This window comes from Astatotilapia calliptera, chromosome 18 (genome assembly GCF_900246225.1).
Source record: "Astatotilapia calliptera chromosome 18, fAstCal1.2, whole genome shotgun sequence".
NCBI classification, from domain to species: domain Eukaryota; kingdom Metazoa; phylum Chordata; class Actinopteri; order Cichliformes; family Cichlidae; genus Astatotilapia; species Astatotilapia calliptera.
In genome coordinates this window covers 31946061-31965027 of record NC_039319.1, presented here as the reverse complement: position 1 = coordinate 31965027, position 18967 = coordinate 31946061, and the positions used below count along the sequence as shown (strand labels likewise).

Sequence of the window (18967 nt, the reverse complement as noted above, 5' to 3'; positions counted from 1 at the left end):
CTGATAGGTTAAAGTGTACTATTGGTCCTGATAGGTTAAAGTGTACTATTGGTCCTAACAGGTTAAAGTGTACTATTGGTCCTGATAGGTTAAGGTGTACTATTGGTCCTGACAGGTTAAAGTGTACTATTGGTCCTGATAGGTTAAAGTGTACTATTAGTCCTGACAGGTTAAAGTGTACTATTGGTCCTGACAGGTTAAAGTGTACTATTGGTCCTGACAGGTTAAAGTGTAGTTTTAGTCCTGACAGGTTAAAGTGTACTATTGGTCCTGACAGGTTAAAGTGTACTATTGGTCCTGATAGGTTAAAGTGTAGTTTTGGTCCTGACAGGTTAAGGTGTAGTTTTAGTCCTGACAGGTTAAAGTGTACTATTAGTCCTGATAGGTTAAGGTGTAGTTTTGGTCCTGACAGGTTAAAGTGTAGTTTTAGTCCTGACAGGTTAAAGTGTACTATTAGTCCTGACAGGTTAAAGTGTACTATTGGTCCTGATAGGTTAAAGTGTAGTTTTAGTCCTGACAGGTTAAAGTGTACTATTAGTCCTGACAGGTTAAAGTGTACTATTAGTCCTGATAGGTTAAGGTGTAGTTTTGGTCCTGATAGGTTAAGGTGTAGTTTTGGTCCTGACAGGTTAAAGTGTAGTTTTAGTCCTGACAGGTTAAAGTGTACTATTAGTCCTGACAGGTTAAAGTGTACTATTGGTCCTGATAGGTTAAAGTGTAGTTTTAGTCCTGACAGGTTAAAGTGTACTATTAGTCCTGACAGGTTAAAGTGTACTATTGGTCCTGATAGGTTAAAGTGTACTATTAGTCCTGACAGGTTAAGGTGTACTATTAGTCCTGACAGGTTAAGGTGTAGTTTTAGTCCTGACAGGTTAAAGTGTACTATTAGTCCTGACAGGTTAAAGTGTACTATTGGTCCTGATAGGTTAAGGTGTAGTTTTAGTTCTGATAGGTTAAAGTGTACTATTGGTCCTGATAGGTTAATGTGTAGTTTTAGTTCTGATAGGTTAAAGTGTACTATTGGTCCTGATAGGTTAAGGTGTAGTTTTAGTTCTGATAGGTTAAAGTGTACTATTAGTCCTGACAGGTTAAAGTGTACTATTGGTCCTGATAGGTTAAAGTGTAGTTTTAGTCCTGACAGGTTAAAGTGTACTATTAGTCCTGACAGGTTAAAGTGTACTATTGGTCCTGATAGGTTAAAGTGTAGTTTTAGTCCTGACAGGTTAAAGTGTAGTTTTAGTCCTGACAGGTTAAGGTGTAGTTTTAGTCCTGACAGGTTAAAGTGTACTATTGGTCCTGACAGGTTAAAGTGTAGTTTTAGTCCTGACAGGTTAAGGTGTAGTTTTAGTCCTGACAGGTTAAGGTGTAGTTTTAGTCCTGACAGGTTAAAGTGTAGTTTTAGTCCTGACAGGTTAAGGTGTAGTTTTAGTCCTGACAGGTTAAAGTGTACTATTAGTCCTGACAGGTTAAGGTGTAGTTTTAGTCCTGACAGGTTAAAGTGTAGTTTTAGTCCTGACAGGTTAAGGTGTAGTTTTAGTCCTGACAGGTTAAAGTGTACTATTGGTCCTGACAGGTTAAAGTGTACTATTGGTCCTGATAGGTTAAGGTGTAGTTTTGGTCCTGACAGGTTAAGGTGTAGTTTTAGTCCTGACAGGTTAAAGTGTACTATTGGTCCTGATAGGTTAATGTGTAGTTTTAGTCCTGACAGGTTAAAGTGTACTATTGGTCCTGATAGGTTAAGGTGTAGTTTTAGTCCTGACAGGTTAAAGTGTACTATTGGTCCTGATAGGTTAAGGTGTACTATTAGTCCTGACAGGTTAAAGTGTACTATTAGTCCTGACAGGTTAAAGTGTACTATTGGTCCTGACAGGTTAAAGTGTACTATTGGTCCTGACAGGTTAAGGTGTAGTTTTAGTCCTGACAGGTTAAAGTGTAGTTTTAGTCCTGACAGGTTAAGGTGTAGTTTTAGTCCTGACAGGTTAAAGTGTAGTTTTAGTCCTGACAGGTTAAAGTGTACTATTGGTCCTGACAGGTTAAGGTGTACTATTGGTCCTGACAGGTTAAAGTGTACTATTGGTCCTGACAGGTTAAAGTGTACTATTAGTCCTGACAGGTTAAAGTGTACTATTGGTCCTGACAGGTTAAAGTGTAGTTTTAGTCCTGACAGGTTAAGGTGTACTATTAGTCCTGACAGGTTAAAGTGTACTATTGGTCCTGACAGGTTAAAGTGTACTATTAGTCCTGACAGGTTAAGGTGTACTATTGGTCCTGACAGGTTAAAGTGTACTATTAGTCCTGACAGGTTAAGGTGTACTATTGGTCCTGACAGGTTAAGGTGTATTGTAAGTGCAGACACAACAAGTCTTGTTAATTGTTTGATCAAAGAAACATGCTGTTAGTCCTAGTATTGACGTTATTACTAATAGCTGTTAGCCTTAAATGACTCCTTGTACTGTTTATTTATGCTCAATCTGACATTGTGAATACTCCTTTAACCTACCAATGCTCTACTTACCCAGGTTCTCCTTCAGTAGCCAGGTGAGAACAGAGTCTCTGTAGGGAATAAAATCACTTTTCCTCTTTTTACTGCTCTGCTGCAGATCAGAGACAAGAAGCAGTCAGTTTTCCCATGTACCAGAACCATCTCCCACATTGCACATGACTGTATTTGACTTGTAAATATGAAGAGTGTAGAATTACCATTTCAGCCAAAGCTGAAATCACTTTTCCTAATGTGGTCAGAGATTTGTTGATGTTTGCTCCTTCCTGCATGCAAACATACAATGAATACATGATGAATGTGGCAGTGGATGCATGACAATGAGCAGCACATGAGTAGATACATAATCTGATTGCGCCACATTATCTCTGACCTTGAGCCGTGTGCCCTTTGCCCCAGAGGAGTCTGATTGTTCACTTCCAGCCAGGTCGACCAGACTGATCTTACTGACCTGAAGAGAAAAGTGCGAGAATCAAAATAAAAACCTGACATTTGGGAAAAAAAAAAGTCCTTTGGGACAAAAAAGAGAAGCAGACACACTTTCTGGTTTCTGCTTTTGTCCAGGCTGGTCATCTGATCTCGTCGTTTTTGGGTGAAGACGATGGTGAAGACAGCGTGGGACCTGGACGACGTCTCATTCATGTTTGTAGCTGCGACCGTCCTGCAATCAGAAATAAACTTGATTAGTTTAATGTTACTGCAATTCATTCTTTACAATAATACAGATGTTACACATTTATAGCACAAGTGTAGAATAAGTAACATTGGCTAATGGGCGATTAATGAACTGATTGGGTATCAATCTGATCATGGCTCAAAAGATAGACAAGTCCATCTACTGTGCCGATCTACATAATTCTGCTGTATTATATGATGGATTGGTTACCAGTAGAATAAGATTTATGTTTTTCAAAAATTTAGATCATTTGCCTTCCAAACTTCCTCAGACAGCTGCAGCCTTTTACACTTTGTTTTAAACTTCAACCTCTGAAATTATCCGGAAGAAAACTGACCGAGCTTTGTTGCCGGCGTCCATCAGGTCCCGGATGTCCGTGAATCCAGTCACAGCCAGTTTGGACAGATCCTCCACGTAGGGCCCCAGGATGGGATGCTCCCGGACCCGCAGCGTGCCCTGGGATTTTGGGTTCAACAGGTCCCGAACCCGCTCACAGTAGATCTCCATGTAGGACACCTGTGATGGATGTTTAATCGGGTAAATCAGTTTAAATAAAACTGATCAGGTTAGATGAGGGCTCACCTCTACAGAGTAGGTCAGGTCAGGATCTGTGTTTTCTCCTGTTCTCTGAAACAAGTCTTCACATAGCTGAACACACAGACAGACAGACATTTATATAATTCTTCATCAGTTATGCCTTTGAATCAGTAAACATTAATGCAACAGCAGTAATGACGTGACATGACTGCGTTTACCTGTGGTATGATCCCTTCCTGTCCAGGCTCCTGTTTGCCCATCATAGTGTAGCTCTTTCCTGCACCCGTCTGTCCATACGCAAAAATACACACATTGTATCCTGGAAAACAACAACAACAACAACAATATTACAAGTTATTCTAAAATTATAAATAAAGTCCTCTTTAGCTTATTCCTGTATTAGACATTAAGACTATCAGCCTGCCTATGTAGAATATAATTGTGCTGTCATGATCAGCATCATCATCACCATCAACAGTCTCATTTTACACATCAGTATCACTATAGTAACAAGTATCAGCATTGTTACCGGTCACCATTAGTCTCATTAGCTACATAGTCGGAGTTGGACTATGGAGGACCGATACTGCCAAATTTAATTAGAGTTAAAAAAAATTTAAAATTGTATTTTAGCAGACAGAGGTCGGGCTATTCTTTGACATCTGAGAGGACGTTCAGACTCACCTTCGAAGGCGTGCAGCAGCATCTCCTCTCCGATGTCCTTATACACCTGCGTCTGAGAGGTGAAGCCGGGGTCATCGGGCTGCAGGGACACAAACACATGGCACTGTTATCACTGATTCTGGGTTATAATATTGATGTTTTCTGTGTGTGTGTGTGTGTGAGAGAGAGAGAGAGAGAGAGAGAGAGAGAGAGTGTTTTCACCGTTGTGTGTGACCAGTAGGAGTAGTCAAAGGTGAAGTTCTTGGCTCCATCTTTGGGCTGTTTGGGATTGGAGATGCCTGGAAAGAATCATAAAGAAACAACCTTCAGTGCATGACCAGAAGTGTGTGGACACACTCCAGTTTTATTTCTTTTCTCCTCACTTTCAAATATGGAGGCAACAAAATGTGACTGTTGAAGTGGGGACATCTGCATGTGACCACTCCCAGCATTCACAGCATATATGACGGGCTCTGCATATAAATATTAGTCAGATGGACACACAGCTGCCAATAACAGCCCTGCTGCAGTGAAGTCTATTAATAACCAGGCTGTGTGTGCCTGTCAGTTTATGCAGCAGTAGGATCAGACGTCACATGACAGCCCAGGAGGACGTTGGGATCGCTGAAGCCATAAAAACCCCTAACCCGCACAGGGACAGGAGAGTGTTAGCATTCTTTGTTAATTAAAATCAATAGTGACTGTTAGCCTAAAGCTAAATGCTGTTACAGTCCAGGGACTGTTATATTCTTCAGCCACATTAAAGTGATGCCACAGCTGCTTTCATGGCTAACTCTGCGACGAGCAGGTTCACAGCGTTTAAGCTGAAGGTCAGTTTTAACTTTATTAATGCTCGTGACAGAGGATTAACCTCCAAAACACCAACATGGCCGCAGCCACAATGCTACACCTGAGGCTTTAATATGCATAGAGGCTATATCCATGTTATACCCACAGTTTATGATTCAAGGTCACAATAAAAATCCTCCTTACATCATAATGAGATGGTGATCATAAAACTCTGTCATTATCTCATTATCTAAAAACCTTTGTAATCTGTTTCCATGGTTTCTCATTTATTTGTTCTCCTTTCTTTATCTTTGTCAGGACATCTGAATGTTTCAGATCCTGTGAGGACATCTTCAGGTTAGTGTCTCAGTAAGGGGCCCCATAAAGCCTAAAGGACAGAACATGTGTGTTGTTCTCACAGGTGGTGTTTCCCTGCATCTGGATCACACACTTGGCGTTGTGTCCGATCTCTCTGGAGTTGAATGGGCGGACTCGCACCGCCACCTTCACTGATGCACCCGCCATTTTTCAGCTCCGCCCACCACCTGAGCACAGCAAATGAGAAAGCACGGTTAAAAAAAGCAGTCATAAACATACAGAAAAAAATCCAAATCACACAGCACACAGAGGGTTTCTTCACTACTTTGGTCAATTTTAGTGTCTTTCTGTTGATCCTTTAGTCGTGTTTTTTTAATATCCATTTTTCCCTGTGCTTCCAGGCTGCTCAGACCACTTTTCCTCCTCTTTCCCAGCACTCCTCCCTTCATTTTACGAGCCGGGTTTTTCTCATTCCCGCTCTTTTCTTTCTCTCCTCCTCTTTTTCCAGTCCTCAGTTTTCCATCCCCCTATCATCCTTTTTTCCTTCACACATTTTCCTTTCCTCTTCTTCTCTCCTCTGTCCTCTTCCATAGTCTTCCTATAATCCTCAACTCTTATTTTTCCCCTCATCCTTAAGTTTTCCTCGACTCTCTAAACTGCCTTCTCCTTTCTTTCTTCATTTTTCCATCTTACCGTTTCTGCCTTTCGTTCTTATCCTCTCCCATTCATCTCATCTTTCCTTTTCTTCCTCCTCTTCTTGTTAATGCTTTTTCTTACTTCCTCTATTCATCTTTCTGCTTTCCTCCTCTTCCCTTTCTCATCATCTACATTTCTTATGCTTTTGTTTCCCAGCTTCTCTCGTGCTTTTATTCTCCTTTCTTACCTCCAACTCATCTGAAGCATTCAAACAATGTTTCCTCCTCTCTCCCCCTTTCATTAGCGTCTCCTGAGTTCCTCCCTTCATTCTTTCCTCCCTCTTGACATTCCCGTTCTTCCTCGTCTCAACGAGGCTCTTTTTCACCCCAGTTTCCCTACTTTTTTCCCTTTTATTGTTCCTCTCGTTCCCAAACCTTTCTCTCTTTGTGTGTCAGTCTATGCCGATCGCCCTCGCCTCGGGCCCATCTACACTCCAGTCGGTTCTCATGGGAAGGAACCTCGTCAGATACTGTTGCAGTCAGCGAGTGTGTGTGTGTGAGGTCTGTTAAACAGTGAGCAGGTTATTGATCTGACAGTCAATCATCTATCAGAGTGGGATGATCATCGGCCTGCTTGCGATCAGCTCAGTGGTGTTGATGTGTTAGCATGTCAGAATCAGAATCAGAATCAGAAAGGGGTTTATTGCCAAATGTTGAGCAGGTTTACAACATTAGGAAATTGCTGCGGTGCTTCAGTGCAAACATACTGTCATAGAAAATAAAAATAAGAATAAGAATTAAAAGTGCTAAGTAGATAGATATATACATGATATATACATGAGTGCAGGTGGTGATCAGTGCCAAACATGGAATGATGCAGTGAACACAGCGTAGGGTCATGTGTTAGTGGTGGGAACAGTCGTACGTTTATTGTTCATGTGTCCGACAGCAGAGGGGAAGAAACTGTTCTTATGGCGAGAGGTTCTGGTGCGAATGGACCGGAGCCTCCTGCCTGAGGGGAGCAGGTCAAACAGACTGTGTCCAGGGTGAGAAGGGTCAGCTGAGATCCGAGCTGCACGCCGCAGTGTCCTGGAGGTGTACAGGTCCTGCAGAGATGGGAGTCTGCAGCCAATCACCTTCTCAGCAGAGCGCACAACACGCTGCAGTCTCTGTTTGTCCCTGATAGTGGCTCCAGCGTACCACACGGTGATGGAGGAGGTGAGGATGGACTCGATGATTGCAGTGTAGAACTGCATCATCGTCCGTGTTGGCAGGTTGAATTTCTTCAGCTGCCTCAGGAAGTACATCCTCTGCTGGGCTTTCTTAATGACGGAGGTGATGGTGGGCTCCCACTTCAAGTCCTGGGTGATGGTGGTACCCAGGAAGCGGAATGAGTCCTCAGAGGTGATGGGGGTGTCAGACAGGATGATGGGGGGGGGGGGGGGGGGGAGTGGGGCTGTGTGCTTCCTGAAGTCCACAATAATCTCCACTGTCTTCTGGGCATTCAGCACCAGGTTGTTGTGGCTGCACCAGGACACCAGACGTTCAACCTCCCTCCTGTAGGCAGACTCATCCCCGTCCGAGATGAGTCCAATAATGGTGGTGTCATCTGCAAACTTGATTAGCTTGACAGACTGGTGGGTGGAGGTGCAGCAGTTGGTGTACAGGGAGAAGAGCAGAGGAGAAAGAACACAGCCCTGAGGGGAGCCGGTGCTGATGGTCCGGGAGTCCGAGACATTCTTTCCCAGCCTCACATGCTGCTTCCTGTCCGACAGGAAGTCAGTGATCCACCGGCAGATGGGATCAGGCATCATGTGTGTGCGGCTGCTCCATAATTTCGTCCTCGGCGGTCTGTAATCATCACATGACTGACATTCCAACAAAAGCTCACTAAGCGGTGGCTCGGGGAAGTCCTGAGTACTCCGTTTCCATCACTTCACTGTTTTATAGATAAAATGATCTGACGTGGATGAAAAGTATGCGATCCTCTGGTGGAGTCGTTGTCTCGCTCTGATTAACCACAGAAATGCGACAGGACTACACCGTGATGCTACAGCGTGGGCATCTCGCAAAAAACGACCTTGGATTCAGGTCAGAGTTCACACGAATCCACAGTGAGCACAGAGTTTGTTCTGAGGTTTAAGGAGAGTGTCAAAAGAAAAATGTTCGGTTTCTCTGAGTAAATGTTTTCTATAGTGCTTTCCAATCCAGCTAAGGATCTTGTAGTAACAAAGAACCTCGAGTGCTTATATGTAGTTGAAAAGCGCTCTATATAAACATCAGTCCATTTATTCCCCGTTTGGAGATTCTTGTGTGTAAACAAATCCCTGATTTCACTGAACAATTTATTCAAATAAAAAAACTAAACCACCTGCAGAGGCACACATAACTACAACTGAGTACAATCCTGACCTTATTAGTTAGTAAACCAAGCTGTGTTTGTATCTTCTTCCCTTTTTAATTCAATAAAATAATAAAACGTAACAATACGGCCTCTTTTACAGGTTTAAAAACCACAATTAATCCGCCACTAAAACTAGTCCCTGATTAATGCACCTTTCCCCTGCTCGTGCGTAAACTGCTCAACGTTAAATAATAAAACTATAAGACAGACATTAATGATAGTAAGATTCTGTGGGAGTGTGAATGTGTAGCGCAGGAAGAATCAGATGATAGATTAGCTTCCTGTAAGGTCTTTGTGACGTCCTGTCTCAGACCAGATTGGTTTGTTTCCTCTGTGATTGAGCTGGACAACAAGAAGAGAGACAGACATCACTATGGGACGCTCATGCAAAGAGAAACAAATGACGATGACAAATGATCTTGGGGGTGGGCACAATCACGGAGTCCAAGTTACCATCAGGGTGTACACCTCACCCCTGGCGTCGTTGCCCACCTCTCAATTTTAAATACACTTAGACATTGAGGGCTAACAGGAGGGACTATGCGCTTACCTGCTGCTCTCTGGCAGGTAGCTCCATGCCCTCCTGGGTTTTAAATGCACCTTAGAACACACATGCATCAACACTACAATGAGCGGGTGGAGGGAGGTTTGGAGTCTTCTCTCACCCCCGTTCTCTGCGGCCTGCTGGAGCGGGGGGGCTAGGAGGAGTTGGCCGTCCGACTGTGGTCTGGAGTGTGGGGCCTCCCTGCTGCTGCGGAGTCGGGGCGGTCTGCCTCCCCCCACCGCAGGGAAAAGGGTAACACCACCTGGGTCTGGGTGCAGTTCCCCCCTCCAGGGGCAATGGTACCTAGACCCGGTTTGTAGAGTACGCTTGGGGAGTGTGATCGTGTGTACAACGTCTCTTTATGTCTGTCTCCACGTTGGTTGAGTGTGGAGTGAGTGCATATGAGAGCATGAGGGTGGGAATGGATGTTTGTATCTGTGTGTGCCTGTATGTCTGTGTCTATATGTCAGGTTGGGTATCAGACACCACCTCTCTGGGGACATCTCAGGCCCTCCAAGGTTTGGAGGCCTATCTCCCCCCACCACCACTTCCCCTGCCAGTGGCGGACTCCCTCAGACAACGGTGCGTTGGTGGTTCTTTGTGTCTGGGGATGGGCGTCCAGGTACACACCGGCTCACTCCTTGGCGGCCGCTTATCGGGGCCTGGAGCCTGGGGCTCGCTCGGGCCACTTCGGAGGTGGGGTGTCCCCGGCCTCTCGGCCTGGGGCTCGGTCACTCAGGCACAGCGGGCTGCCGGCGGAGCTGACGGGCGCGTCACTGCAACTCCCCCTGGCTTCTGCTCCGCGGCTGCTGAGTGAGCCCTCATCTGGGACTCTCCTCAGCTCTTACTGGGACAGTGGCGCGGCTGCCCCTCTGTTGGTCTTCCTTGGTCTCTTGTGTTCTGGGGGCCTCTGGATGTCTGGAGTTTTGATCTCCTCCATACCTGCTTCATACCCTGGAGGACGGGGCTGTGGCCCCCCACACTCCCTAGCAGATCGTTACATGGAGAAACCTTTGGAATACAAGCGCGCTGATCCACACAGGTATGCACACAGGTGTTCACTGCTCGTAGACTTAAATTACACCTTTCTTGGCTGCTACTTGGAAGCACATCTGTCCTGCGTGCTGCACAACAACATTGAATATTTAGTATTTACTGCTGTTTACACTAAACTAGACTAATGCGATGGTGTTGTGTTTAGTATGTTGCTTTGTTTTTTTTGTTTTTTTGCTTGTCTTCTATTCTTCTCTCAACAGGTGATCCAGGAGATTTTTTTTTTCTCCCCCCCTTTCTCACTGTCCCTCTCCCCTTCTGTTTTTCCTTTCCTTCCTCTTCCTTTCTCCCTTTCCTACCCCTCACTCATGTCTGTCCCGTCTGTAACATCTGAAAATAAAATATAATAAATAATAAAAACAAAGATCGACCAAATGGACCAATACGGCAATGCCACGATGATCCATTTGGCTAAGTAAATCCATTGGGTATCCTTGTTGGTCTTCAGACAACAATTCTGATGGCTAAAGAACCAAATGGGACAGGCAGAAAAAAGAAAAAAAAGAAATACACCAGGTCATTATTTAAGCAAAGCGAAGCCAAACTGCTCCTGTGTGACAGATGAAGTCCACCTTTAAACAGCATTTAGATGCTGCTAATGAAACTCGATTAGTGGCAGCACTGGTCTGTGGGCTGGGGACACTGGTGCCACCAGTACAGCGTGCACTTTTCACAGCGCCACCATGTGGATCAAACTGTATTCTGGGTCAAACCTGATGTTTTATCGTTTACACTGAACAAAAATATAAACGCAACACTTTTGTTTTTGCTCCTGTTTTCCATGAGCTGAACTCAAAGATATGAAACATTTTCTACAAACACAAAAGACCCGACACTCGCAAGCAATGTTCCCTCTAAGCTGCGCGCGTGCACAATTGTGCACTGCTGGCACGGTCTCTGCACAGAAAATCTGCGTTGTGCACAAAAAAAAAGAAAAAAAAATCACCTGAATTGAAATTAAAATGAAAACTTTAACAATTGTTCTGCAGTGTTAGTCAGTGACTGGCTGCTCCCGTATGGGATCAGAACGAGGCCACCTTATCCCGTAGTCCAGCCAATCACGCGATTCACATTCGTATATACGCAGCTAATCAACGTGGTTGACAGGCTATGACAGCGTCCTTATGTGCCCACACCGGTGTTTTAGCAAAGCGGCTGATGTGGCGTGAAGCCACGTTAATGACAACGTGTACAACCATTGGAGATGTGAGCAGGACAGACGGAACAACTGACGGACAAAGTGTGGACTTTATACCAGTTTTTAAATTGTGTTGATCGGCCGTGTAAAACCAGAGTTATGATAAAATATCTGCAATGTTTTGTTTTCTTCCTGAATACTGTCGTTGTTTATATTTACTGCGGGAAGAAACGGTAAAAACGCCGTTTTATAAGGAAAACGCTCGAAAGCCTGTGAGCAAAAACAACACCAAAACAAACCCCCACCAGCCTTTCCTATTGGTGGAAAAATGCACCATGTCGACCAATCAAAAAATGATATGGCAACATGACATTTAGTTGTTTAGGAAGGGGGAAGTTTTAGGAGTGACGGCGGTGTTTGAGATGCGATTGCCAAGTTTAGCACAAATCTTGTGTAGTTAGTGTGTAGTCAGTGTGTAGTCAGTGTGTAGTCAGTGTGTAGTCAGTGTGTAGTGTAGTCAATAGTTTTGTTGTGTGTGTCAGAACAATGGTTTACAGGTGTTACAGCAGTGACACATCTGCTGCTGTCAGGCCTGCAGGTATCAGGCTGTTGTTCGCCTTCATCTCATAGTGGACAGAAATTATTTTTTGGAGCGACACAAATAATTTGTGTGGCATCAGATTTGATGCTGAACAGCTGATTGTTCTGTAAATAGTTTGAAATGTTTGTTTAAAAAACACCTTGGCTGCATTTTTAGGTAAACAGCTGCAAAAAACTTTGTTTGCAAAACTCAGTTACTTTTTTGAAGAAGTAACTATATAATTAACTGCCCAACATTGGTCATTATTTACTGTACTTTGCAGACAGAGTTACAGACTCTCTCCCAGACCACAGACTCATAATACAAGTCAGAGCTTTACAAAAAAAAAAGAAAGAAAGTTGTGTTTTCAAAATTGAAGTTCAAGTTATTTTTACTTCCAATACTGTTAACATGCTGCACAGGTCATGAACAAGATTGTTTTAATTTTCATTGTAAGTGGGCTAAAGCAGTTAATTAAAAGTAATCTAACATAAATGTAAATGCTGTAATTTGATTATTTTAATAAACATGTAACTTGGGTGCTGGCGTGACCACAGTGCACACGTCTGCTGTTGCTCACAGTGGTCCAAGGGACGCTCAGGGAGTTTGTGTGTTCGCTCAGACACGTGAAACATTAGAGGGAACATTGCTCGCAAACACTGTTCACAAATCTGTCTAAATGTGTGTTAGTGAGAACTTCTCGTTAGCTGAGATAATCCATCCCACCTCACAGGTGTGGCATGTCAAGGTGCTGATTAGACAGCATGAATATTGCACAGGTGTGTCTGAGACTGCCCACAATAAAAGGCCACTCTGAAATATGCCGTACATGTGTAGCACAATGACACACATGTCGCAAAACCAGTCAGGATCCGGTTCAGCTCATGGAAACAAAAGTGTTGTGTTTATATTTGTGTTCAGTGCAACAAATACTGAGACGTGTAATAATGTCGTGTGTCGTTCATCTGAGGACGCTGCAAAGAACCAGATTATTTTTATTATCCTGTTTGTCTGTTATGTGAACCTTTAGAGCAGGGGTGCTCACACTTTTTCCGCATGTGAGCTACTTATAAAATGACCAAGTCAAAATGATCTACCCACTACAAAAATCCAAAACATATACTTATTTATAAATATATTGAGGATTCTTTATATCTACAATGTATATACATGCATAACCGCAATATCCAATATTTCACAACACAATTAACTATGTAAATTTTTTGTCATTACCTGAGTTTACTCTGATGACTTGCACTGAATTGAATCAGCCAGGGATGCATAGTCTGGACAGTAGCTGCTGACGGCCAGGTTTAAGAGAAAAAACCGAGAGCTAAAAATTTGAGTTAACTCGCTGACTAGCTTGTCAGTTTTACTACACTTCGCGCCGCTGTTTGCGCATGCGCAGCGACCTAAGCGTCAGAAAAAATCTGATGTCATCTGACTGGCTTCCCTGTATCAATCAAGTGACGGGATGGATGATAGGCTGGCATCTATTTTTTTAATGCCATGCGATCTACCAATACTACCTTTGCGATCGACTGGTCGATCGCGATCGACGTATTGAGCACCCCTGCTTTAGAGGATGTACCTTATAATGACTGAGTGTGTTTATCGCACTATGTTAAATGTAACTGTGAGCGACACGAGGCTTACTGCTCATGGTTACCTCATCAGTGGTGAAGTCAGCCAGCTTGATGCAAGAAACAGGAAGAAGAAAAGGATGAAAGAGCAACACACAGATGAAAAACAAAAACAGACTTTCTAACCGACAGAGCTGAAATCTGAACATGTCACCAGCTGCAGGAGGCAACGCTCTGAACCACGTCGTTCCTCCTCCAGATGGAGCTTTCACTGTCTATAGTCTCTTGACATACAATGGTTGGATTCTCCTATGATACTGTATCAGCTGAGCCTCAAATTCTTATGATCTCGAGCTTCTTCAGTCTCAGTGAATCCTTAGTTGGCTCAGATGCATCATCTGGTGTTTGAGTGTAACAAGGTGGTTGTAACACAAAAGGAGTGTAAACAGGTGAGTGTGGTTTGTAGTGTAAACTAAAGCAGCGTGTCTAACCAACCACATCTCCATCGCTCCACAGCTGCTGAGGGAGCTACAACCCTCATTCAGCCTTTCACAGACATACGGCAATGAACTGTATGAACAATAAACTTTATTCATACACACAAATCCCTTTAAGGTTGTGTCAGCGAGGGCAAACGTGCCACATCAAATACATGGAGCTACAAGCTGTGGTGACCCACTGTCAGTAAGGGAGCTTTATTACACACACACAGCATCACAACAACAGTTACCTAAAGCTGCTTCTATGTTATAAGGCAAAGACCCTGCAGTTACACAGGAAACATTAGGTGACCGTCTGTGAGCGACAGTGGGAACCAAAGCCTCTAACAAACATCCATCGATAGATGAGGGGCAGACGGACTGAATGCAGAGAGGTCTACTAACACATGTTGAGTGAAGAAGAAACATCCAGTGCATTATGGGGAACTTAGACCTATAACTTAGACCTGTGCGCCTTAGCATATGCTACTTCCGGCGCATAGCGCTTAGTTTCCGGTGTGATATTCGCTCCTTGTTCACGGTCGGGTTTTTCAACCAAATTGCTTTCAACATGGCGGCGCGTGCACACGCAGCGGCTTCTCTCTCTCCCAAACAAACTACTTTTTCGTGTTTTTCGTCCTGTAAGTTGCAGTGTTTTTGTAAGTCTTTGTCGCGTCTATCTGTGTGCAAGCGAGGATATGCCCGAACACTTCTTCTCGACATCGGCAGAAACAAACTTTTTAAGTTAAACTCTGTGGACACCGAGAACCTGAAAGATCTGGGTCTGCTCCGAAGGCCTACTCAATCACCGACCCCCACTCCCGCACTTCGCCCACAATGGATGCGCCTCAAGCGGTGTGAGAGGAAGCAGAAGAGGGGTAAGCGCGGTGGCATCCGAGCTAGGCTAGCGGCTAGCCCACACAAACCCGCCATCCCCTCTATCGTTCTGGCCAACGTACGCTCGCTAGAAAATAAACTGGACGACATCCGACTGCTACGTTCATCTCAAAGGAATGTAAAGGACTGCTGTGCTTTTGTGTTCACGGAAACATGGCTCAGCGACAGTGTCCCGGACCGCGCCATTCAGCTCGACCAGCTAACATGCTACCGTGCTGACAGTCATCGTCGCGGGAGGTAAGACCCGCGGGGGAGGACTTTGTGTTTACATCAATGATGCCTGGTGTCGCGATGCTGTTGCGGTCTGCAAACACTGCTCACCAGTGCTGGAGTTAATGGTTATTAAGTGCCGGCCATTCTATCTACCGAGGGAATATACAGCCATACTCCTGTGCGCTGTGTACATCCCTCCCTCCTCCAATGTCAACAACAGGAATGAGGCACTGAATGAACTGTACCAGCACATCAGTGAGCAGCAGACAGCCCATCCTGATGCTTTTCTCATCCTGGCTGGGGATTTCAATCATGCAGACTTAAAGTGCGTGTTTCCAAAAATACAACAACACATAGACTTTCCAACAAGGGGAAATAACACACTGGACTTTGTTTACACCACCCAGAGAGGAGCTTACAAAGCTTTTCCCCTCTCCCACCTCGGCGCCTCAGACCATATCACTGTCATGCTAATGCCTGCTTACAGACCGCTCGTTAAAGTGACCAAACCGGTTCGTAAGCGGATACAAGTGTGGCCAGAGGGGTCTTCAGAGGCGCTACAGGACTGCTTTAATACTACAGACTGGAACATGTTTAAGCAGGCTGCCACCTATAACAACACCACTGACCTCCAGGAGTACGCAGAGACTGTTACTGCCTACATCAACAAGTGTATTGAGGATGTAACAGTCACGAAAACCATAACTGTCCGGGCCAATCAAAAACCATGGATGACAGGAGAGGTCTACAAGCTGCTGCCGTCGGGGAGGAGACTGCGGAGTCTCCAGGCCAGGACCAGCAGGCTGAAGGACAGCTTCATCCATCAGGCTGTCAGGAAGCTTAACTCCCTCCCGATTCTGCCCCCTCTCCCCTCTCTCCTCCACGGTCTCACTGAACTCTGTCACACACACACAAACACACACACTCTCTGACTCACTCACTGGCCTGCACCAGTTACCAGTCACTTTGTGGAGCATTGGACTGCCATTACCTCACAAGACTTTGTTGTTACACTTTCTCTTACCGTACACTACTAAATCTCCATTTGCACTATTTGCCTATTTGCACTACTCTGCCTGGTTTACACTCAATGTCACTTACCCATTATATTGTATATTGTATAGCTTTCTTGTTATATGTAAAATTGTATTTATTTAAATTTTTACTTTTTAATTATTTTTACTTGCATTTTTAATCACTTTTATATTTAAATATATTTAAATGTTCATTTGCTATTTATCTAGGGATTGAGAGTAACGCAATTTCTATTCTCTGTATGTCCTGTACATGTGGCAGAATCGACAAATAAAGTTGACTTTGACTTTTGACGAATCAAGTGGCGATTTACATTTCTCGAGATGTCGAATGTATCTGTAGATGATGTTGATCGACTTGTCGATATTTTTCCCCCCGCGCCTCAGAGAGAGAAAGGATTCAAATTTTATACTTCTCAGTATCTGTATACAGCGCTCCCTCGTTTATCGCGGGAGTTACGTTCTAAAAATAACCTGCGATTGGTGAAATCTGAAGTAGCCAACTTTATTTTTTACAATTATTATAGATGTTTTAAGGTAAAACCCGTCACTACACACTTTATACACTCAGACCGACATGAACATTTTCACACGTTTCTCTCCTGTTTAAGCTCTCAAAGCTCAAACCTTCGTAGACAAATAAGTCCAGTATTACAGAAACCAAAGATCAAACCGTGTTTTCAGGTCCAGCACATGAGAACAGAGCAGCTGAGAGATAATTCAACATCAATGAATCATTAATGAATCAATGAATCAGCGATTCTGTACTGTACAGGAGAGACGGCACGGAGGAGATCAACAATAGTCTGCAGCCAATCAGGACGCAGAACACAAAGCGCTGTGCGCATGAAAACTTGCACAAAAAAAATGTGCGAAACAGCGAGGCCGCGTTATAGCGAGGGACCGCTGTATATAATTATTGTGTGTAGAATAAAATAAAGAGTGGGTTTTATCTGATTTCTGATCATTACTGGAGAAAACTTGACTGAAAGAAATTCATGCTGGGGAAACTTTCCAAGCTCCTTTCACAGTGAGGGTTGGGTAGCTAGTTAGAGTAAACAAACTAAATCACATTTACCTGCATTTTAACACCAGGGTCATGTTCTACCCATCATGCCTACGCAGCCCTGAAAATATCACGTGTCCATCTCTGATACTTATAAGAGCTCAAAACTGGCCCAAACCCTGATGGAGTCCAAGGGCCTGCAGTGCAGAACACATCTTGAGCCCAAATCTTGGGGGGCTCAGGATTTGGGCTTTTTCTGCAGCTCATGGGCTGCATTCACTGAACCGACCACAAACTCATCTGTGCACCAAAGTACACAGTGAGACGTCCTTTACCCTCACATCACTGGACACTTCCAGGTTCTGGGTTTCAGTCACTCTATACCAGTGGTGCCCAAATCTTTTTGCATCACAGCTGTGATACAGAACGGCTGTGTGGGCAGAGCCTGTTTCGTTTCAGTGCCGAAAAAAAGGGGTTGTATTTTGATGTAATGACTGTGTCGATGCAATCAGTCATTACATCGCTCAGCTCAGGACTGAGCTGTCTAGACGCCAGCGTGTATCATACAGTGCGTCCACTTGCAGCCCTCCTCGTTTCCCAGCCGTCGCGCCCCCGTCTGCACATCCCCACACAGTCCTCACGTTTCACAGTCAGTGATTGTAAAGAGTTCCTCTGCAGTGGCTCTGCCAGGAGCCTGTCTGCAGAGAAGTCATTCCTTTGTCACTATCAGTGGCTTCATCCACCTGCAGAGGAAAGCAGCTACCATGCACCTTATCATTAAGCACTCGATAGGCAACTTGACAGGAGCAGAGCACAGATGCAGTTTTAGCAGAGACACTGTTGAGCACGACAGTTTAGAAGTGTGTGTCTGAAAAAGCCCTCTGACTTGTCTTTGTGCTCTGGATGTTTGGCGTCTTAGCTTGTTAAGCTTTAAACTGTCACAAACTTGCACTTTAAGACAGACTCGCTGCGGCCTCTCCTCATCACCCACCGCTGCGCAGGTATGCTTCATCTTATCTTCTTTGGTTTGGAAACATATTTGGTGATGCTTCATCCTCTGCTTTGTGTTTGTGTGCGAGCCCCGTCAAAAGCCTGTTCATTGTGCTGGCAGCGTCCAAGATTTCTACTTTTTTATTCATGCAGCTTCTGGGTTTTTTTCTCCATTAACAGCTCGGGTTGCATGTCATTTTCTTAGTACTTATTTTAATATCTTTAGTTTTTTGTATTTCGGTCTTACTGTAATTTACCTGCTGTGGGCTCAGAGTTATTTTCCCTGATTTTATTTCATATAAACGTGTTTCTCAACCAAACGGTGAGGACTTACCTTCTTCCTTCAACTTCAGAATAGTTGCATGAAGTATACAGGGCAGGAGGTGACGGGCCAGGTCTGCAGGTTTCTGCATCGCCATGTAGTGCAGAACCTAAAGACAAACCCCCAAAAAGTTTAGTTTGCCTGGCTTCTGTTTTCCTTTTGCTCTTTCAGATCAACAGAATATTTTTGCACAGCCAACAGGCTGCCTCTGAAGAAGACTCCAGATAAACGGTGACCTTTCTCTATGATGGTTATTCACAGAGGGACCAGTCATACCCAGATCTTTAAATCTGTCATAAGACTATCAGTGAGCATTATTTTTATCCATCCATCCACTGGCTTCCGCTTATCTTTTTCAGGGTCGCGGGGGGCGCTGGAGCCTATCCCAGCTGTCGAAAGGCGGGGTACACCCTGGACAGGTCGCCAGTCTGTCGCAGGGCTAACACATAGGGTCAGACAACCATTCACACTCACATTCACTCGCACATTCACACCTAGTGGCAATTTGGATTATCCAATTAACCTATCCCCACAAGCTGCATGTCTTTGGACGGTGGGAGGAAGCCGGAGTACCCGGAGAGAAACCACGCAGACACGGGGAGAACA

At 44.4% G+C, this 18967-nt stretch overlaps 1 protein-coding gene across 1 annotated transcript in view; it reads right to left on the bottom strand.

The window, feature by feature from the left end:
• LOC113011032 (kinesin-like protein KIF1C) overlaps positions 1 to 18423 on the bottom strand; it is a 30398-nt gene extending 11975 nt beyond the window's left edge. Inside the window, 11 exon segments of the mRNA XM_026150406.1 lie at positions 2516 to 2594; positions 2701 to 2766; positions 2874 to 2951; positions 3041 to 3161; positions 3514 to 3692; positions 3759 to 3824; positions 3932 to 4032; positions 4398 to 4476; positions 4599 to 4675; positions 5585 to 5710; positions 18374 to 18423. Of these exon segments, the coding sequence (XP_026006191.1) occupies positions 2516 to 2594; positions 2701 to 2766; positions 2874 to 2951; positions 3041 to 3161; positions 3514 to 3692; positions 3759 to 3824; positions 3932 to 4032; positions 4398 to 4476; positions 4599 to 4675; positions 5585 to 5690 (952 nt within the window). The 5' untranslated portion in view covers positions 5691 to 5710; positions 18374 to 18423.
• Positions 18424 to 18967: the final 544 nt, after the last annotated feature.